This window comes from Harpegnathos saltator, unplaced genomic scaffold (assembly GCF_003227715.2).
Source record: "Harpegnathos saltator strain DR-91 unplaced genomic scaffold, Hsal_v8.6 scaffold359, whole genome shotgun sequence".
NCBI lineage: Eukaryota > Metazoa > Arthropoda > Insecta > Hymenoptera > Formicidae > Harpegnathos > Harpegnathos saltator.
Window position 1 is genome coordinate 56,469 of NW_020230160.1, and position 21,886 is coordinate 78,354.

A 21,886-nucleotide genomic window follows, 5' to 3' on the forward strand; every position below is an offset into this window, starting at 1 on the left:
GTCTACGTAGTTCATCGTCGTGATTATCTCCATTAGAATTCAGTGCACCCACAGCTCAACGAGCCGTATTTTAGCTTATGCAACCCGACGACGATCTACGGTCGGGTTGCGGGTGCGTTTGAATTTCGTGCGTTTTCTCGCACGCCAATGGCGCCGATATCCCCTGATGGCACGCCGTCACGTAGGTCCACCTTGCGGCGGAAAAAGGAAAAACGCTTCCTCAGCCGACCCTTGGGCGCGTGGTCACGTATCTCGTTAAGTCGTGTATGTGTTCGTAAAATCTCGCAATTTCGCCAGTGAACACGCGCTCGACGACGGCGTAGTGACGACGAATTTGTTATATGGCTGTTTCATCGTCGTCCTGAAAGGGTAACGCCAAACTGCTGAACAAGCGCCGATCGAACATCGATATTCAGCCGGTGTTGATCGCCGGTTCGCATCTGACAGGTAAATTTCGAACCGCATTCCGACAGGTGGTGACGATAAATTAGCAGAGGGAGGGGTAGCTACCGCCGTGTAGAACGGTACCGAACGGAAAACAAATAGGAAGCGAGCAGGATTATTAAGCCGATGACATCAGAAACACGCGGTACAAGTTTGAAAAATTCGCAGAACTTTTCGCGAGGGTAGGAAGAACGCGAATCGGCGATAGAGAAGTCGAGTATTCTCTTTATTTCTTTCTTTGTCTTTTTTCTTACGAAAATGTATCACGAGTTGAAAGCGAATCACGTGACCGATTCCAATTTGTTCTAACCCGATAAATATATTGTAATGAGGTAAATGTTTGAAAATATTACTGCACTGAGAATCCGCGGTCTTATTGGTGACCAGCAAAAGTATAATTTTGTAGAGGAAGATTAAAAAATGCTGTATAATTCTAATGTATGGTTATTCATTTGAAACGTGCATTTTTAACCTAGAATCATTTTTGTAGGAAATGCATTTTTTAATTTGCATGGAAATTTACAAACATATATATGCGAGATAGTATAATTATAAATTTGACTTTGCGCAAAAAGCATTGATCGATGTTGAGCGAATATTTTCGAGCTTTTTCTACAAAAGTATTACTGTGAGAAACGCCGGGAAACATTCATGAAGATGAAAGATATATCATTATTTTTCCGCAGTTTACGTAACATCATATTTTACATAATGTTAGAAGTTTATATAATGAGTTAGAAAAAAATCGCGTATCGCGGAGAACGCATAGATTAGCGAAACGTTTTGCAGCTGGAATTGAATCGAGTTTCGAATCGATCGATCGAACTATTCGGTGTTTTGTTTCAACGGGAGAAAAAGAGCGAGTAAGAGAGGATTGAGTATTTCGCAACGGCAGCGTAGATAATGTAATAAAGTGGATGTGCTATATCAGAGCGATATATCAGATGATCGGTCATACGGTTGACTATACTACGTGTCCACTTGAAGATAAATGAGATTCGTGATAATTATACGCGTCACAGTCACAATATGTGTTTTTTCCAAAGAAAAGCTCCATAAAAGTGTTCAATCTGTCGTCGCTATCAATTACCGGGAATACGGAGATTATTCGGCGAGCTCGAGGTTATCAATTTTGCCACGATAAATTACCTTTGACGCAGCTCCCATTGTTATCGCCTTCGACATTTCGCGGAGCATCTGGTACGCGTGGCTCTCATTCCCGTTGGGAAAAATGAGAGATATCGCAGCTGATACTGAAGCGGCTAAAGGTGGGTAAGAGCCGAGAAACTTGCGTCAATTTCCGAGAAACATTTTACTTCGAACGGGAAGCTCTCTCAGAATCTAATCGATTTCGCGCGAACGTCTAAAATTTACAAAGCAAAAGACCGCCGCGACGACACCGTTGACGTCAATCGCTAATTGTACTTCGGCGAATTTGCATTCGGTTTATTTCTGGCACGTGAATTTCCAGTGAGGACGGGTCAAATCGAAATTTGCATCGCGCGTCCTTGATTCCTTGATCTACATTGAGAAGCGCGGATTCAGTCCAGCCGACTTTTTCTTTTTTTCCTCTCGATCTGCGCGTGGCGACGATTCTTCGCGGACTCGCGAGATTCTCCTCGAGTAAATCGCCCGGCGGATTTCTCTCCCTGGCGCGTCGGGCTAGAGGAATGGTCAGACTCGCCCAAGTAAAAAGATGTTCCCGGATTTGATCTTTGATCTGCGTGCATTATTCAACGGCGATTCGTTGCCACGCACAGACTGTCGAATAATATTGTGGTAAGTGAAAAAAAAAGTTGGGTTTGCATCGAATGGATCGAACAGGCAACGACATACGCTCTCAATTCGTCGAGCGCATGTTCTGCTTCGCAATTTTTTTATTATATTCTACTTGCGCATCGTGTACCGTGATCTTCATTATTAAAGAAACACCGTTGATTTTCACATTTCGGTACCGCATCACCGTGTTGAATGAACGCGTGACGATAAAGTCTGCTCGCGCGAGTTTCAATGGGCAGCTCTTTCTTCGTTCGACATCAGGTGCCGAACGATCAGCATTGTATGGAAACATTCCGCTATCTTCTCTCTTTCTCTCTTCCTTTCTCGGACTCTCAATTGTAAGTCGCCACGATTGTGATATGCCAAGATATAAAAGTTTGTATTCTTATCCCGATTCGTTCGCTTATGAATATTCCTTATGAATTTTTATCTTGCACGTGCATGTGGCTGTTTTTGTCCATCCTTCAAGTCAATTTTCGTTGATTCATTGAACTTTCAAGCAGTTTCACGACCGGCAGAATTCCTAATTTTGCAACACTTTGGGCAATACGTTAGAACGTCCCTTTCTCGGCTTCGAATCCTATGAGGTTGTTTATTTTTGTCGTATAAATTGTTTTCCTGAATTACAATGTCCCTCGAATTCAGCATGTACATACATCAATGTTGATTCTTTTACGTATCTTCTCTCTTTCCCCCGGGGAGGACTTCAACTTTAAGACTCGTTCGCTCGCTACAATTTACATAAAATTCTTGGAACTTATCATTATGTCGATTCAGTGTTGTTGACAATCGCATTCATAGAATTAGCTTAACACTCGCTACATATCAGATTATATCTATCGTAATGTAATTTTGCAAATCAGAGTTAGTTTGAAAAGCTAATAGGAACTCGGTAAATAAATAAGTAAAATAACTGCGATGTAATAGTAGCTGGATGTAATAATTTCATGAAGGCACGGCAATCTAAATTTGTACGCACGAATATAAATTTTTAACTTTTATCGTCTTTACTTATCAGTCTTTTACTAGTCTTTTACCTCATTATTTTTCTCCCAGTGTTCTTCTTTATTTTAGTTTTATTTAATTTTAAATTCAGCCTTCAATATTTTTAATTTGAATTTGTTTATGCAACTGTAGAAAAAGAAATCGCATATTGCATTATGCATATCGCAGTAACATTGATATTTAAATAGGCGTACGTGGTTAGAACAGAATGATTAAGTGGTTCTTCAGTATATATAGGAAAATATTTATTTTTTGTTAACTAAAAGAGAACTTTTTTGTTTTTTGTTAAACTAATAAACCAATTGTCAAACTGCTCACTTATTATGCGCCCACTTGTGTGATTTTGCCAGTACGCCTACTTAAGAATTAAAATAGCATAATTGTACCTGATTGCGACGTAAGTTATATTACAATTTAATACATTTCTCCCTCGAGAATATTAAAAAATTCGTACAACATCATGCGAAGAGACAACATAGTATCGCGGTTTCGTTCGTCATTAACGTTTCTGCTGTTTAAAGGAACCTGAGCGAAATTGCGAACTGCGAACACGCACTATGCGCGACTATTGTTCTTCCGGATATGTCGCACAATTAGGATTTTCGAGATCATTTATAATACATGAAATATTTCAATTGTTTATCTATTTATCGCCGTTATAATGGACGTGACTGACGCGATCATTATCACTCTACAATCAAGTGGCGGATACTTTGTTTATATAAGTGTGTTGTTGCATTCTATAGAGATTAATATGTTCACAAACTAAATATGTTTGCAGTGTTACACGTGTCACGCACAGATATTTCACTATGTACTTATGTACATAGACTGAGTTGTCGTTTCACAAGAAGCCGCTGTAAAAAATTACATCAGATAAATTTACATCAGAAAAGAAGAATCTACATTACGCAGGCATTCGATGTTTATTTAACTTTATTTTTACTGTACGACAACTAAGCGAAGATAATATGTCTGAGTCTACTCATCTTTATGATCGTCTTTTATATTTTGTCTTCAAATTTTCCTCATAAAAAGATGCGATCCATGAATAATAAGTTTGTCTCTTATTTGAAGAATCTCATTTTATCTTTGCTTAAAATTTCCAATTCCACCTAACGCATTTGTTATCAATGTCACATATGTGTGATAGCGATTTTTCTTTCTGCATTTACACAAACAGATCAAGTTCCTTTCACACAATTAGATAGACAGGTACATCCACATCCATTATTACTCAACATTACATAATTTATATGTAACAGTGACAGAGCTTTTCGACAGCCACGATTACATAAAAATAAAGAGTTCTCCGAATAAAGTTCGATAACGAACGTGCTAACGAGCGTAGAAAGTCATCAAAATCGTTGGCTACATGAACCACGTATACAATTTCGCTATACGTAACTGATAACGACGGCCGATTGTGCAACGTCAATGTATCCGTGAGGAGTCACTGCGAAGTGTCTTTTCACTTTGTCTCTCCTTTTATTGGCTTTCACTTTCCGCCTTCGAGCTACCTGCTACATACACACATCATGCGATTCCCGCGGTTAGCTGTACACGCATGTCGCATATCTGCGACCGTCGATTTGCAGGGAGATCGTCGGATCCAGTAATGTGCGTCTATTGCTATCGCGTAACGCGAGCGAACTTTATTCCGCGAACGTGCAATAACATGCGAAGTAAAGAAGCCGTCAATAAGTGACTAATATATTTACGGGTACACTTGATTAAATATTTCCATCGAAGTTCGAGATTACCGATGTGAAGGTATCGTGTGTGCACATAATTAGAGCTCCGAGCAATACGACTGTCTCGTAATAATTATATGATGAGAATGCGCCAACCATTACGTCGCTCGCGTGCTTAGCGCTTTTCGACTTACGTCACCCATTATGTCTAATGGGACACCAACGCTCGCAGTCAGGTATGTACACGGTCTGTCCCCGAATACCTTTGTATACCTTTTTCAAAGAAAGAAATTTCAGAAATTCCCTATCGGAGTTCCTATCGAACAATAGCATTGATATATTGAATAGCACGTGTCGTTTAGAAATCTCTCTATCTTTGAAAATTCGACAGCATTCTACTCGACTTTATCTTATAATTTCGATACGTGACGCAGACTTCGCAGACACCCCGCACGTGAAAAGCGAGTGTTCACGACAGCGTGAACATGATGACTTGCTTTTTCGACGTCGATATGATCGCACGAGCACGCGCACATCAATAGTCGACAGCGCGGTTGAGCGTCAGTTCCACGTCGGTTGTCGTGAAGAGAACTTGTGGCTACGATCTATCCTCATCGCACGTGGTTGGTTATTAGTCGCGCACTTCGCTGCGAGTTCGGCAAACGTCACGAATTTCGTTCGAGACGACTTCCCGTACGACGCTCCCTTCGCACATCATAGAATCTGCACTCGCAATTCGCTCAGCTTCGCACTCGTAAGATGGATTTGCCGGTAAGCTAATAACATAATGACAACGATGCGGATTAACCCTTTAACTGCTACGGTCGAGATAACTCGAGTGGAAAAAATTGGCGGCCTTACTACGATCAAGTTTACTCGATTTGGACTTTCAATGTGTAATACCCATTTAATTTAGTTTATAAGAAGCATTTGAATTGAGCGAGCATATAGTGTCATCTCTTATCATTATAAAATATTTTATAATTGTAAAAATAACTCAGCAAAGAGGGTTATACTGGTCATTTAATATCTCAGCAGTTAAAGGATTAAAAAGCAATTGCGAAATAGAGCGGTACGCGAGTTAAATGCTGACGAGAATGGCGCGGAATGATTAGAGAGTCACTTTAGAGAAGATATTAACGATATCAATGCGTAACTGCGGCAACTGCGATTATTCAATCGATGCAAACGTCTGTTTGACGTTATATTTTATCATTTTTAATATGGCTTGAATGTTACTGATAACCTTCTAGCACTTAAACTTGAATGATTTATGAAGTAGTCAACTTTCAAGTTCTTTTTATAAATTATATATTGAAATGGGCACAATGACATTTTAGTAACGTTCAACGAAGAACGAGAGCTCGACGTTGAAGCAAATAATTTTTTTTAAATTATTAAGTGCTGTCAACATGTAGATTAATGTACAATGTGTCGATATATCTTTGACATCATTTATAATTGCAAAATAAGCAAAATACAGAAAAGAGGAAACACAAAAATAATAAAAAAACTTTTGCCTCTTTGTTGCGTTTCGTTTCTTTCGCGACGACGGATAATTTCGTCAAAATCATACGCGAATAAAAATATCTTCGTTATTGCACTTTTCAAGCGAAATAATAAAATATAATGTAATAATTGAATAAGATCTCAAATAATAAAATCGAAGATATTTTCGATCATCTACGATTGTAATAATAAAGATTTACTTGTTGACGTGAAGAAAATAAAATGTAGCGATGAGAAGTAAAGAAATATTTAGCAAGAAATTTCCTTTTCTACACTTGTGTTTGTAAGTCACGAATGATGTTATAACGATTTAAAAACTACTATCGCCGTGAAAGAAATGAGATTTCGCAGATAAAACTTCTTTTCAGCTCTTTACATTTTATTTTCATCAACCATGAATGTGTACGTGTGTGTATATGTATATAGATGTCAAAATTTTGTTATAAATATGTTAATTAAGAACAATTAATTAAGAACAAGATACATATAAATTATTCCATCTTGGTATATCTGATCTTTGATTCTCATATCGATACATTAAATCTTCATCATCACGTCACAAGAAATCAATTTGTAACGTTATCAGCAGCTCAAGATATAATATCTTATGATCGAAGTTCGCGAGACAGATTCAGACAGAGATGTTTATCTGCCAAATCGATTATTATCTGTTTTATAATAATTATGCAATTCGCAATTTAGTTGCATGTATATGCAAACGCATATATCGGAAAGTCGGCGTTTATCAACGTTCTGACTGCACAATCAACTTGCTATTTTATCGTGAAGCTGCGCAATCTTGATGTACCTGCCAAGTTCGTCGCGTGAGGTAATACATGAAAAAATTTGCAAAATAGTAAACAGAATCGAATCATGATATGTTTTGCTGTTCTTAATTACGTATCATCAGTATTATAATTATATTATTGGCAGATGTGGCGTGCAACGTTAAGTGTTAAATAAATACGTGATAAGGTTCGCGGAAAAATGAGCGAGGAGTTGTGACGAATGTTAGCACAGATAAAGAGCTTGGTCTTTGTTTTTTCCTCCAACAATCGTTTATCGTTCTTTTTTCCTCCAATGATTTATCGTCCGAAACATCTGATTAACGTTCTCGGACGTACAAAATAACAATTAGGAATGTAACTCGCTTGAACTATTATGTAAAATTGTTAATTGCCCCGGTGACATAATCTATTAATTGACGCAATTATTGAAGTCCCTCTTTTCATGAAACTCTTCGAAGAACTGTTTCCATAACAACCGCACCGCTGTAATAGGTATTTTTGCGTCGCAGTGACATTAAAATCAGAGACAAAGTAACATGTCAAATGTCTGCGCGGAAATTTTTATCAAAACGAATGCGAGCAATGTAGAATGACCGTGTAGAATTTGCATTGTCATTTGGAATTTACACGCTAGTGCAATGAGTAATCTAGACAATATCACCTGCTATCAACATGCGTAAGCATGACTTTCACGGTTCAACTCGATTTAAGAATTGAGACGGGAGCCGCCCGAGGGCGACGATGTCAAAGACGCGCTCGTTATCAACATTCTCAATGCGCATAAACTCATAAATTGTCTCGGCCGTAGTCATCACGAGGGAAACGATATCTTATATACAATTGTCGTGACGTGTTGCATTGAACTACGTCTATTTAATCTCTTTGCCACCATTTCACGATAACTCTGGTTATCAATTGTCGTTCCACTACTTCGATTATGGATACTAACATTATTCGTTTCGAGGTGGTCCATCTCACATGACGATTTTCTCGCAACGGATGAGTGTTTATATTTGGTACTCAGACGATGGCCGTGACTTAGGAAAAAGGACGAACGTTCCTACGAAAAAGTGGATAGTTGTAAAAATGACTGATATCTTATCTATCAAGAACATAACAAACAAACGAGAACGATGTTCGACAAACAGAAGATGAACCAATATTTATCGATTGTGTAATACCGAAATTTCATATGTAGAATATCATTTTCACGATGAAAACATTGTGAATTAAACAGCCGTTCATTTACAGCGATAAGCGCCCATTCGTGGCGTTAAATTGTGACATATGCGAGACATATGCAAGATAAAAAGAAATTACGCGTTAGATCATGACGCGTTTGACAGCTGGGAAAAAGCACTTTTCAATATCATTTGTGATTTATACAACTTTGTTATCACATAAAAACATCGTATGTTTCTTTTTCTTTTTGCGAGTCTCGCACTCGTACGTTGCACGTGCAGACAGAACAAAAAATTTCAGATGACTCTGGAGATTTTTTAACACTCACGTCCATGTCATGCAAATTCGTGCGATATGTACATTAAGGCTTCTGGGTAGATTTTCTTGTTTCTGATGTTATAAATCACGATTATTGTGACGAATATTCCGAAGCGTTAATGCAAAGAAATTCTTATTGCCGTGAGTTGTAGCATTTGACGTCTGTAAAGATAAAAAGAAGAATCGTGTTAGATTTCACTTTAAGATTCGTCGTGTGAGACGTCACTTCGACAGCTCGAGTTTTGCGACGGAGGAAAATTTCCTTAACAGCACCCCATGTATGATAATCAATTGTGCCTTCGCACGGGGGTTTGTTGCAGACAGTGGACGCATCGCAACCCAAGGCCATAAGAATGGCGGGATCGCCGGTGTTGGAGAACGAGAGTGGATTGGAAGAAGACGACCAGAGCATACTCAGTATGTTAAGTTCTTTGGACTTTCTACTGCTCGGCCTACTGATTGCGGTTGCAGCATGGTACTCTATATGGAGAAGAAGTAGGCAAGAAGATCACAACATACCCGGCCCGAAATCTTACTCCATCCAGTAATTACTAATTACTAATTATTCATTATTTAATTAGATTTTCCACGTGAAGAAGCAATTTATCGATATGGGTGAACCTCCGAAAATCACCCACGCTCTATTGCCATGAATTTTAGTGAAGATATCTCAGATGATCTCAAGTGAATGTTTTTAAATGGATTTTAACTGACAAAAAAATTTAATGCTGGAAAAGTTCAAATAAAGTTACATGTTACTGATGACATCACCCACGCCCTATTGCCATGAATTTTGATGAAGATAGCTCAGAGATCTCAAATGAATTTTTTTTTAATGGCTATTAAATGGATCTTCATTGACAAAAAAGTTGGAAAAGAAAAATGCTGGAAAAGTCCAAATAAAGTTATATGTTGCTGATGACATTACACCACTTTCTCAAATAAATCTACATACTGTGATCATACATTTATTTACCTACATCCGACACTGTTTTTACCTAATTTTAAACAGCAATACATGATGTTGTTCGAATACTTTCAGTAGCAAATTTTATCAATTAGGCATGAGTAATTTCGGAAGTTTATCTATCGCTAATTAAAGTCTAATGTCGCTAATATCGCTAATTAAAACCTATTATTAAGCGTCTCTCTTATTTTCCTCCGATTGTAGACCGACATCTTTCGTGGCGACGCCACCTTCCGAGAACTCCTTCATAAAAAAGCTCAAGTCCTCTGGGCGTAGTTTGGTGGTATTTTATGGCAGCCAGACAGGTACCGCCGAAGAATTTGCTAGTCGTCTCGCTAAAGAGGGCATCAGGTACAAGATGAAAGGCATGGTAGCCGATCCTGAGGAATGCGATATGGTATGAGTTTTTAAATTATTGCATTATTGATTTGAAAGAAGAATATTTTAACTCGACTAAACACTAAAGGCTCGTTTACAATAGCTGTAAAGACTCGTTTACATTAGCTGTAAGAGTAAGGGCCAGAGCACAGACTTCTGCATAACGCATAATACACAACGCATAAGAGAATCAACCAATCAGAGTTCTTCATTTCTGTCCTGAGGAGGAAAATGAAGAAAACTTATTAGTTTATTCTCTTATGCGTTATGTATTATGTGTTATGCAAAAGCCTGTGCTCTTGCCCTTAATCTTTCGATACGTTGCTTCGAGTCATAGCATTAACGGAAAACAAGAACGCAGAAAACTCACACAACGGTGAAAACGAGATGCAAGAAAAGACAAATGTTCTCTCGATTGGCAGGAGGAGCTGGTGCATCTGAAAACTATCCCGAACAGTTTAGCGGTATTCTGCATGGCGACATACGGAGAGGGCGATCCTACGGACAATGCGATGGAATTTGTCGACTGGCTGAAGAACGGCGATAGCGATCTCTCCGGGCTAAACTACGCGGTATGTGAACGTCATAGGTTACGTTCAGAAAACAAAGCGCTCACTGAGCGCTTAGTAACTATTGGTCCTTACTGTTAGATCCTTACATTCAGACCAATGACGTTGACGAATTACTCAACCGTTGTATAACCGTTGTGTGTTTTCTGAACGCAGCCATTATTCGTTACGGGACGTGCTGCTCGATCTTACTCCATTATCTTACCTCTCGTCTTTAATTTTATCTTCGTAATCTTCGACACAATGATAACGGCGGGTACGTTTATATTTTTCTTTTTCTTCGAGGAAGAAAAAATGCTAAGCCTTCAAGATCGATTCATTGGTTGCGTTCAGAAAACAAAGCGCTCACTGAGCGCTTAGTAACTATTGGTCCTTACTGTTAGATCCTTACATTCAGACCAATAACGTTGACGAATTACTCAACCGTTGTGTAACCGTTGTGTTTTCTGAACGCAGCCATTGGTCATCTATGATTTATCAGCGGTTAAAATATTCCATCCTTTCTATTTTTATTCCACTCGTCTCTTCCTACTTCCCTTTTTTGCTTATTTTTGTGCCAGAGGTCGTAGACTTTGGGATTACCTTCTTCCTTCCCCCCTCTTTTGTTACGCTACTGGCCGAGCATTATATAAGGCCGAGTCGGAGCAGTCACGCACGATGTTCACGCAAGGGGATTATGTGCAAAATCAAGGTTGCGGGACAAGAAATGAAGATATGTATGGTGACACAAGGTCGGCCGACAAGTATTCAATGAGTTGAGTGCTTGATTTCTTTGTTGATTCACGTCATAACGATGTATGACGTAAAAGCATGAATATCAAAACATGCGACCGACTGCTCCGTCTCCTGCTCTTGCAGCGGCACTGCATTAACGTAAAAACGACGTCGACACAGCATAGCGCCATGCTGCATCCGCCGTTTGAGGTATCGCGAGGTGTCATCACTTGATTTATCACTCGAGTACGAGATATCGAACGTTTGAAATTCAAATGGCGAACTGACGTCTGCTCAACTTGCCTATTTTTGTTTATTTTTAGGTGTTCGGACTTGGGAATAAGACCTATGAGCATTACAACGAAGTTGCCATACATATGGATCACAGACTGGAGCAGCTGGGTGCTACACGTGTATTCGAACTGGGTCTCGGAGACGACGATGCTAAGTAAGTTCTCGCGAATTAATTTTATCTTGTTTCAATATGTGTTCTTGTCACTTAATTCTTGTAAATAAACTGTTATTGTTTTACTCACTCTTGATTTATGAGATTTCACAATAACTCATGTTTGTTGTTGCAGTATCGAAGATGATTTCATCACATGGAAAGATAAGTTTTGGCCAGCCGTCTGCGAATTCTTCGGCATTGAGGGAGCTGGTGAAGATGTCAGCATCAGGCAATACAAACTCACGGAACACGTGGATTTACCAGCTGATCGAATTTACAATGGAGAGATAGCTCGTCTACATTCCTTCCAAAACCAAAGAGCGTAAGTTGCCACTCATCCACGTCGAATACATCAGACGATGTTCCTTCACATTTTTCAGCATACCTTTGTTCCGTCTGTAGGCCGTTCGACGCGAAGAATCCTTTCTTGGCTCCAGTTAAGGTCAATCGCGAGCTGCACGGCCCGACATCTGAGAGATCCTGTATGCACATCGAGTTCGACATCGAAGGCTCCAAAATGCGTTACGATACTGGCGATCATCTGGCTGTTTATCCTGTTAACAATGCGGAACTGGTTAATAAAATCGGCGAACAGTGTGACGTCGACTTGGACACTGTCATCACCCTTACAAATACGGACGGTAAGTTTGCTTTGTTACCGTTATTATCCGTTTACTGTTTTGCCTTCGACTAATTCGCCGCTTCCTTGGCAGAGGAGTCTTCGAAGAAGCATCCGTTCCCTTGTCCTTGCAGCTACAGGACAGCGTTGACACATTATTTGGACATCACTAGCAACCCACGTACACATATCCTCAAGGAATTGGCCGAGTATGCTACTGAACCCACGGACAAGGAGAAACTCAAATTGATGGCGTCCACCACTGTAGAAGGCAAGGCAGCTTATCAACAGTGGATAGTTCAAGAGAATCGCAATATCGTGCATATCCTGGAGGACATTCCCAGCTTGAAGCCACCTTTGGATCATCTCTGCGAAATCCTGCCGCGATTACAATGCCGATACTACTCCATATCCTCATCCCCGAAGGTACTTAGCTGAATCTGAAAATGAGATTTCCCTCAGAAAATGATCGTCTCGACTAGACTTTATGAAAACAACAATTCTCACCTCGTAGCTTCATCCGACCTCGATCCACATCACGGCAGTGGTAGTAGAGTACAAGACTCCGACTGGTAGGATAAACAAGGGCGTCACGACCAGCTGGTTAAAGGAAAAACATCCCTCCGATCCACCTTGCCTCGTCCCGATCTTTGTAAGGAAGTCTCAATTCCGTTTGCCCATACGTACCTCCACTCCTATCATTATGGTCGGACCAGGCACTGGTTTAGCACCATTCAGAGGCTTCATACAAGAACGCGACTTGGCGAGGAAGGAAGGTAAGAAACTGATTACATAATATGCGAGGCATGTAAAAAAAATGTATAGATTTTCATTATCTCACGCTACGACGTTCTTGATTTTGTGATGCGAAACACCAATGTCCTCAATGTCTACTTCCTCAGGTAAAGAAGTAGGCGACACGATACTCTACTTCGGCTGCAGAAGAAGCAAGGAAGATTTTCTATATCACGATGAGTTGGCACAATATGTAGAGAACGGAACGTTAACGTTACACACTGCCTTTAGCCGAGAACAACCTCAGAAAGTTTACGTCACACACTTGCTCGAGAAGAACAAGGAAGAAATATGGCGAGTGATCGGCGAACAAAACGGACACATTTACATTTGCGGGTTAGTCGCAATTTATGATCTTTCCGCTGCAATATATAATCATTTTTCGAATTCCATTTCTTCGTTTCTAAAATATTTTTATCTTCTCTTCAGAGATGCGAGAAATATGGCGCGCGACGTGCATAATATATTACTCAAGGTGGTGATGGAACGAGGAAACATGTCAGAACTCGATGCTATGGATTATATTAAAAAGATGGACTCACAGAAACGATATTCCAGTGACGTCTGGAGCTGAGCAGTAACTCGAGGCATAGAGAAGCACAATTTCCGTCAAAATCTGAAAATTGAATTCAATTCAATTTGTCAGAACGCCAGGTCGATCGACAGTAATCACACGTTTCACGAAGCCACTTGACTTTTCATCCTAGTGGATGAAAGAACTATAGTTGAATTATCGCGCGATAATCAGTACTGGCATTATTCACGTAATCCCTTTCGCAATTCCTACACCTAGTCGTACATTTCGATCATTATGTATAGTTAATTGTTTAAATATGGTTTAATATCAAAAATTTGTTTAGAAAACTTGATTTTATATTAGACAGAAGATGTATAAATTTGTATAAAAAATATATGTAATGTGTTTTTAATTTTGTTGCTCTTACGAAAAAAGTTCAATATTTTTTTAAATGAAATTAATAAGTTTTTTACTTGAACGATAAGACAAATCAGCTTAACTTATTTTCTAACATGTGATTTTCTCGCAATCTTTTAAAACGATGAGCGAAGTACCGAGTTAGTCCTGGTAATATCGCGACGCCATAAGCTTTGACGATGATACAATTACATAAAAGACTTCATTCAAGTGCTACTTCTCATTGTAGTTTACTATTTCTTGCTCATAATGCATGAAACTAAATAAAGGCTTATATGATGAATATATTATTTTTTTACAAAAATAGCATAATCGCGGTGTATAAATAATTGTTATCGTGTTGTTCAATACTGTAGGAGAATTCCGTGATCATTGAATTTCATGTACGAGGCTCTTTCTCCAAGTTTCATGTTTCGTTTAAAGATAATTATGTTGATTATATTCTAGGCACTATTAATTCATGAATGTATAATTAACATACATATCAACATATTGCGATTACATTTTATGTGATGTTTGAGAAATTTACAGCAATGTTAAGCAGTATCCGCATTTTATTTTTAATCTTGCAATATAAACAAACATAGATTCGATTTATTTTTCTCACTTTTTTTTCATTTAAGGGGTTAGGGGTAGTCAGAGGCGTGAAAAAATGAGTATTTTAAATAATTTATTTTTGACAGTAATTAAATTTATTTTATAAAACTAATAATACAGAGTTATTATATTATGTTTTAACTCTACTTGACCAAAATTTCAAAAAAAAAATATTAATTGTAGATGAAGTTATCGCCATCTTTGTTGGATGCCGTTCCACAAGTAGTGTTTTGCGGTGACCATCAGAACATTTTACTGGTTCATCTAAAATCAATGAAACAAAAAAAATCATTCAGTCAAGTAAAGTTAAAACATAAATAATAACTCTGTATTATTAGTTTTATAAAATAAATTTACTGTCAAAAATAAATTATTTAAAATATTCATTTTTTCACGCCTCTGACTACTACCCCTAATCCTTTATGCCGGTTGAAACCGGTTATTTGCAGCTGCTGCCAGCTACCTGCCGTCGAGGGTCAGAAAGCCCTTCAGTAAATGTAGGATATCTCAAAAACTATTCGTTGGATTGACTTGAAATTTTCAGGTAATATTTTCAAGACATCATACTTCAAGAAAATGCAAAAAAATCGATTTTTTGAAAATTCTGACTACCCCTGACCCCTTAATACTTTTTCTCATTTTTTTGGAAAAAATTCACTTTTCTCACTTTTTCTAATAACTGAATCGTACTCATGCGAGGAATCAAGAAGCCCAGAGTTAGAAAAAGTGAGAAAAATGAGTTTTTCTAAAAATGTGAGGAAAAGTAATAAGTGAAAAAAAATGAGAAAAATTAAATCCATGCCGGATCCTGTATAAATTTCTACCATCATAAACTTTTACATTGGAAAAGTAAACATAAAATAATAGTTATGTGATTCAATTTAGTATATGATTCATCCCTTTTACTGTCAGACTCAAATATGCGATACATGCGAAAAATACCACAGTCATTTTGATATGTATGTGCCATTTGATATTCAGAGAAAAGATAATCCGAACGTAAACAAATAGGGTCGAATAACGAGCGGTAAAAGCGTTAATATATTAAATTTCAAAACGGTTTGAATATTTTTTCTCCAATGTAATTCAGTACATAACTAATAGTTCGATGAAAGAAGTTCTGAAATTTATTAAAAATAAGTTCTCTCTTGGATTATCAGCTACATTCAAAACTATATCGAAGAGAAAGTGTTCAAACTGTTGAAGTGTTGAAATTAAATATATTGGAAAACAGAATTCAAGATAAAAACACAGTAAGAATTAGAAAGAAGATATGATTAATAAATATCAATCCATATTCAGTCATTGTTCACTTGATCATAATTGCATTATAGCAATTACATATTGACTAGCACTATTGATGCTATATTAAATATTTGATCTTTGTTTAAAAATTGAATTAATCGGGAGTATCGATTCATTTCATCACCGATTTTACAATGAAATAGATAAATAATTATATGTAAATTATATATCACTGTGACAACTAATACTTATTTATGTATATTTTAAGTTTAAGATTTTGCATTGTATTAAAAGCTATATCTTATAACAGAGATGTTGAATCAAAGACAATAATATTTTTACATCATGCATAGGGTTGGTAAATAAAATAAAGATGACCAATTTATACATGAAAATAAGTTTACATTATTGTTTTAAACAACTTTATTAATATGAGAATGCTGATATATTTCTCTCCCTGATTAAAATTATCGAAAGGGCAAATAGGCAAAAACAAAAAATGGAAAAAAAATTATTTAAAAATAAAATTAACTATATAAAAATATTTAAAAAATGTTAATAACTTTTCTTACGCGCAATATTATAAATATTTTGTTATTTTCAAAACTTATTTTTAAACTTATGAGTTATAATCTTATTTTTGTTAAAAAAAAAATATATTAGTATATATACGATTTTGACGTATATCATTACACTCAAAATCCTGGCACAAGGATAAGTAAGATTAAAGAAGAGAACGATCAAATTTATAAAAAAGTGTAAAATTTTATTACAATGTGACGATTTATCAAGAAGAATCATGGCATGTTCAAAAGTACGTTAACATATAAAAAATATATATGTATAAAAATCATTTTGAGAATTCTATGGATATATCGTAACATAACCTAAATTAACATAATACAAACTAACGTAACATATAAGACGTAATGGCCAACAAACATTTCATTTAAAACAATAAATGTTTTTTTGAAAAAACAATATTCATAAAAACTCAATAATTAATTCTGATTTATTATATTTATTATATTTATTATATATAGGGTTGGTAAATAAAATAAAGATGACCAATTTATACATGAAAATAAGTTTATATTATTGTTTTGTATGTGAATATTATTTTGTGATTTGTAAATTATATGTTATTTTAATTAACTGAATTAGCTTTAGCTTGCATTGTCATATCCTGTGTGAATATTAATGATATTAAGTATTTTATACATTATATTTTAATATAATTGTTTCCCGATTATTTTCTTGTTAGAAAAATAGCTGGTGTGTGCCATCATTCGACAGTGCCGTCATAAATAAGCCTGTGGTAAAGCGTACTAGTTCAGTAGCATTAGAGAATGATATATTGGACAGGTCATTTACGCAAAATAAATCTCAACGGAGACATGAGACCAGTTTATCTAAACTGCTTGAAGCGTGTGAGCCACGTAAGCTCTCTGACTTGGCAATCAGCAAGCAAAAGCAAAATGAAATTTCTGTTTGGCTTCGGTATAGAACTTCGAAGGCACAGCCTTCCATGCTAGTCCTTTCTGGTCCTTCTGGTTGTGGCAAAACAGCAGCTATAAAACTGCTTGCTCAGGAACATAAATTCGACATCATCGAATGGATTACCCCACTTGATCCAGTTGAGGATGAAAACAGTAATAACAATAAATACTACATTGTTTAGTACAAGATAGAAAGTAATATTGAATGAGTTTTATTTAGTAAAGTCTTAAATCTTAGAACGCGTGATGCGACAAGGAGACCGGTTTGAGGACCATTTAATTCGCGCGACACGGTATCACACAGTACTCGGTACGTGTTCCAAGCAGTTACTTCTCATTAAAGACCTTCCAAATGTCTATCAAGAGGACCACAAAAGTTTCTTCTCACTTCTGGAGTAAGTAATATTTTATATAAATCATTTAACGCAGCTATTTAAACTTTTTCAGAGTTTGTGACATTTTTGACGAGTATCTTCTTGTAGAAAATATTTCCAAATAGGTAGGGAGCCTATAATATTCGTGTGCACGGAGGCTAGTAACTCAAGGCTGGTGCAGACCTTGTTTGCTCCAACTATAAGAGAAAAGTTTGGTATTGATTTCATTAAGTGAGTAAATCGTCATCCTTCTTGGTGGACTTGGTAATTAAAGATTATCAATCTACTATATATAATTTCACATGTACATATAATTTCAATCGTAATTATGATTTATCGGTGTAGCGTGAACGCGGTCACACAGACGGCGATGAAAAACGTGATGAAACGCGTGTCCGGTATACTGAACTCCATCGCCAGCGACATGCTGCATATTTCCCAGCAGCACATCGACGAGACGTTGTCCAATAGTATCGGCGATGTACGCAGTGCCATGTTAAATCTTATTTTTATTTCTCTCAGAGGTATATTCCTTATAAATTAAAACGATCAACCTCAGAGAACTTCTCGGCATTATTTTTACGGTTGTTAGTGCCTGAACGATGGTCGAAGAACGAGTGTGGAGTACGGGAGGAAACCTTGGGTTTGCTGCATGGCGTCGGAAGGGTCATTAATCCAAAAAGTAATTCAATTTTACACTTCGACTTGCAGATCGAATTGTATTTTTTTACTTTTTGTGAATCGACTGCAACTTGTAATTCTAGGGGACCCAGATAATCCGTGCAAGTTTGCACATGATCCCGAAGAGATAACCGGCTTCTTCCAGTCGCAAGCGGTGATATTCGTTCAATTTCTTCAAGAAAATTATCTGAACACTATAAGAACTATAGAGGAAGCCACGATGGCCTCTGATATCTTAAGCTTAGGTGACGTTTTGAATTCCGAATGGCGGGTGAGTTTAATTGGAACGTCGAATTTGCTGCTTTAAATGTCCTCTTGAATTTTCAATTTTTCTACAGGATCGTAACTTAGGTAAAGTTGCGCTTCTGTACTGCATTCGCGGCTTGATGTTAGCCAATGAGAAGCCAGTGTCTGGTTGGAATCCCACGAGAAAACCGCGGGATAACTACAGTAATATGTGAGCATCAAGACAAATTAATAATCATCTTATTCGTTCTTCTTTTAATCAATCTTTAATAACGCGTTTACTCGTAGACGTCGGTGCTTGGCGAAGGCAGAAACAGAGTGGTACGAGTCGATGATCAAACCCGTTTTGAAGGAAACGAACGAAGTGGTCGATGACAACGTCGAGATATTTATTGAAGATGATTAAAGAACAGGACGTGGAATTATATCAACATACGTTCCTTTCGTAATTACCTATCTCTCTTTTCACACATCTCATCCGTTTCCTCCACGCTTGTTTTTACCAGACTAATATAAATAATTAAAAACTACACGCGCACGCGCGCTAAGAATAAAAAAGATAACTGAGTACCTAAATTCATATAGTCAGGATAATAAATACACAATGATTTCCTCTTGCTTATTTTTACATTAGACATTTCTTCTCTACGTTTTCTTGACTTTCAGGAAACCGGCTGTATTGGAGAAGTATTTTGCGTTTGCCTCGTTCACCTTTTTCTCCGCAGCTTGTGGATTGACAATTTCGAGACCCTGCAAGTCGTCATAATAAAAATAAAGTTTTGAACGTGTTATCTTAGTTACATTTTACATTACATAATTACTGTTTAAAGAATCATAGATATGAACCTGTAAAGGAGTAAAAGCTACACTGGAGGCGGTGCCAGAGACTTGTTTCTTGACGGTGGTACTGCCTCCCCATTGCTGCTGCTTCTGCAGATTCTTCTGCAATGTCTTTGATATTCTGACCTTCGTCTTCTCGTCGATCTGTGGTAACCTGATTCGCCCCGTGCCGGCCTTGGCCGATTGTACCTCGCGAGTAGCCCAGGTCCTCTTGATAAGCGTCATTCTCGATCTGCAGTTAAACAAACGTGTCTCTTAGCCATTGTTAAATATCGCAAAATGCAAAGAATTTAATGTACATGATTGTACGTTGCAATAACTTACGTCCGCGAAATTCATCCTGTTGGCGTGTTTCCTGAATTCCGTAATCGCATAACGTTCCTTCATCTTACGGACGCGTTTTGCCACCACGTTTCTTCCGGCCAGGGTCGATTGGCTTCGGCAGCGGCTTCACGAACTTCACGGGCGGTGGCTCCTGCAACTTGTCCAGCTTCTTCTCAATCTCCTCGCGCAGCATCTGTCCGACGTGGCCGTCCGTGCTCTCATGGCAGGCATCCACTCTGGCTGCCAACATGCTTTTAGCAGCTACCAGTCTTGCCGCTTTCCGGCCGCAAATCCTGCAACGTCGTTATGTTAGTTTTTAGGATTTCTTCGTTATACTTATTATACAAAAGATAATCTTACAGGAGGTGTCTCTTGTACAATATCAGAATAGTATATGAAGCCTGTATGAGGCAGAGTGGTGACTTGCGAAAATCCAGAGAGTGTGGTTTTCTGGGATCCCAGGACTAGAACATTACACGCTGGCATCTTGGAAAGTTTTGTCAGACCACCTGCGACACCTGAATAAAAAAAATATCATACAATAAAATTTTGTATTTCAATTCGTGTGATATAATTTTACATACCCATAATCTTAGCAGCCGTCGATGCACCGACAATTATCGACAGATTTGGTGCAATAAATGCCATTCTACTTTCTACATATTCAAATATCTTTAATTTACAATTATTCAATTCTACTGCCATGTCACATGCTTCACAAATAGCTTCCTTTTCTTCTTCTGTCAGCAACTGGCTATAATATAAATGTACAGATATATATATAATGGTAGAAGTAAAATTTATATATTTACATATACTCATACACAAATATTTATATACAATAATTATAAAGATTAATATTTGAAAATTACCCTTGAGTTGTTGATGCAGTCACAGATACTACCATAATTGTTGCCTGTGTAAGAAACTGTTGCAAAATCTCATTATTTTTTGCCCTGTCCAAATCATTGCCCAATTCCCTAACGGTCATTACATATTCTAATGGTCCTACTACCAAAGATTCCAATTCTGGGAACCTTTTTGAATACTTATCTCTTGTAAATCTATGAATAGTAGCTGAAAAATATCAGTTAGTATTTATTAGTTCATAAAGGAAAAGTATATACATAATCAACTACAGTTACTTACCTATTTCATCATCAATGTCTACAGCCATATTATTAGCTTCAACTATCAACTGATATTCTGGATCTGATTCTACAGGTCCTATAATATCGGCTGACTTTCTGGGTACTTTGCTGTACTTTTCAATCTGTGATATCACTTTCTGCAACTGTTCTGAGTCTCGTAACTTAGCTAACTCTCGCACAGAGGCTACTTTTATTTCTGCAAGGAGAAATAACGAACTATAAAATTTTATTTTGAATGTGTAACATTGATAATTAATTTCTCTTGATAAAATGTAAAATAAAATTGTGAAATATCTTAAACCTAACCTTCTTCTATGACTTTGGATACCGAAGTCGGGATAAACTTCGGCTCCGGTTCTTCCATAGGAACGTCAGAGTCATCATTTTCTTCAAGATCAGCAAGAAGCTCGTCTGCTAAAGACATGTTTGTTTCTCAAATTTACTATAAATCACTTATTCCAAATAGGAACCTAAGAACGGCTAACACAGTGTTTTCGACCGAATTTCCGCACTGGGAAAGGGCGCCATCTGCATCCATTTTGAGAGGATAACTACGAGGCTACATCCACTTTCAGGTTTCGGCAGTAAAACCTGTATGTGGTGGCAGTCCGTGCTACATCCATTTTTAGGCGGTTTATGTCCAAGCTACAACCATAACGTACGTAACCATGACGTACTTGACAAGCACGGTCTCGCACTTTGTTACGCGTTTATAAATGAATTAACATATTAACATGTGCAAAAAAAAGAATTGACATTGTGTATGATTAATATCATGAAGATCAT

At 37.4% G+C, this 21,886-nt stretch overlaps 2 protein-coding genes and 1 pseudogene across 6 annotated transcripts; 2 read left to right on the forward strand and 1 right to left on the reverse strand.

Annotated features, from left to right (window-relative positions):
* Nucleotides 1–307: 307 nt before the first annotated feature.
* On the forward strand, nucleotides 308–13,996 carry Cpr (Cytochrome P450 reductase). 4 transcript variants are annotated; one of them, NM_001366193.1, is made up of 12 exons: nucleotides 308–447; nucleotides 1,605–1,712; nucleotides 9,040–9,263; nucleotides 9,891–10,083; nucleotides 10,487–10,636; nucleotides 11,671–11,795; nucleotides 11,929–12,117; nucleotides 12,198–12,436; nucleotides 12,509–12,840; nucleotides 12,929–13,190; nucleotides 13,317–13,545; nucleotides 13,639–13,996. In NM_001366193.1, exons 3-12 carry the CDS (start codon nucleotides 9,073–9,075, stop codon nucleotides 13,781–13,783), a joined length of 2,055 nt encoding a protein of 684 aa, NP_001353122.1. In that variant the 5' UTR covers nucleotides 308–447; nucleotides 1,605–1,712; nucleotides 9,040–9,072; the 3' UTR covers nucleotides 13,784–13,996. The 4 variants fall into 4 exon arrangements, with proteins under 4 accessions (NP_001353122.1, NP_001353123.1, NP_001353121.1 ...); NM_001366194.1 differs by lacking the exon at nucleotides 1,605–1,712; NM_001366192.1 differs by lacking the exons at nucleotides 308–447; nucleotides 1,605–1,712 and adding an exon at nucleotides 5,356–5,693.
* A 2,572-nt stretch (nucleotides 13,997–16,568) lies between these two features.
* LOC112588958 (cell cycle checkpoint protein RAD17-like) lies at nucleotides 16,569–19,532 on the forward strand. Of its 2 annotated transcripts, XM_025300350.1 has the most exons (10): nucleotides 16,569–16,799; nucleotides 17,250–17,637; nucleotides 17,723–17,879; nucleotides 17,967–18,089; nucleotides 18,204–18,382; nucleotides 18,451–18,540; nucleotides 18,623–18,810; nucleotides 18,878–18,996; nucleotides 19,074–19,230; nucleotides 19,452–19,532. In XM_025300350.1, the coding sequence occupies exons 1-9, from the start codon at nucleotides 16,785–16,787 to the stop codon at nucleotides 19,189–19,191; spliced, it is 1,377 nt and encodes a 458-aa protein (XP_025156135.1). In that variant the 5' UTR covers nucleotides 16,569–16,784; the 3' UTR covers nucleotides 19,192–19,230; nucleotides 19,452–19,532. The 2 variants fall into 2 exon arrangements, with proteins under 2 accessions (XP_025156135.1, XP_025156134.1); XM_025300349.1 differs by lacking the exon at nucleotides 19,452–19,532 and having other exon boundaries at nucleotides 19,074–19,265.
* Nucleotides 19,350–21,623, reverse strand: LOC112588957 (U4/U6 small nuclear ribonucleoprotein Prp31-like; annotated as a pseudogene).
* Between the last annotated feature and the right edge of the window lie 263 nt (nucleotides 21,624–21,886).

Bases quoted from the DNA above. Each gene is read 5' to 3' on its own strand.
- Cpr (NM_001366192.1), top strand. The intron at 11,796-11,928 runs GTAAGTTCTCGC...TTGTTGTTGCAG, and splicing joins CTCGGAGACGACGATGCTAA to TATCGAAGATGATTTCATCA. The intron at 13,191-13,316 runs GTAAGAAACTGA...CTACTTCCTCAG, and splicing joins CGACTTGGCGAGGAAGGAAG to GTAAAGAAGTAGGCGACACG.
- LOC112588958 (XM_025300350.1), top strand. The intron at 17,638-17,722 runs GTAATAACAATA...CTTAAATCTTAG, and splicing joins TCCAGTTGAGGATGAAAACA to AACGCGTGATGCGACAAGGA. The intron at 18,997-19,073 runs GTGAGCATCAAG...GTTTACTCGTAG, and splicing joins CGGGATAACTACAGTAATAT to ACGTCGGTGCTTGGCGAAGG.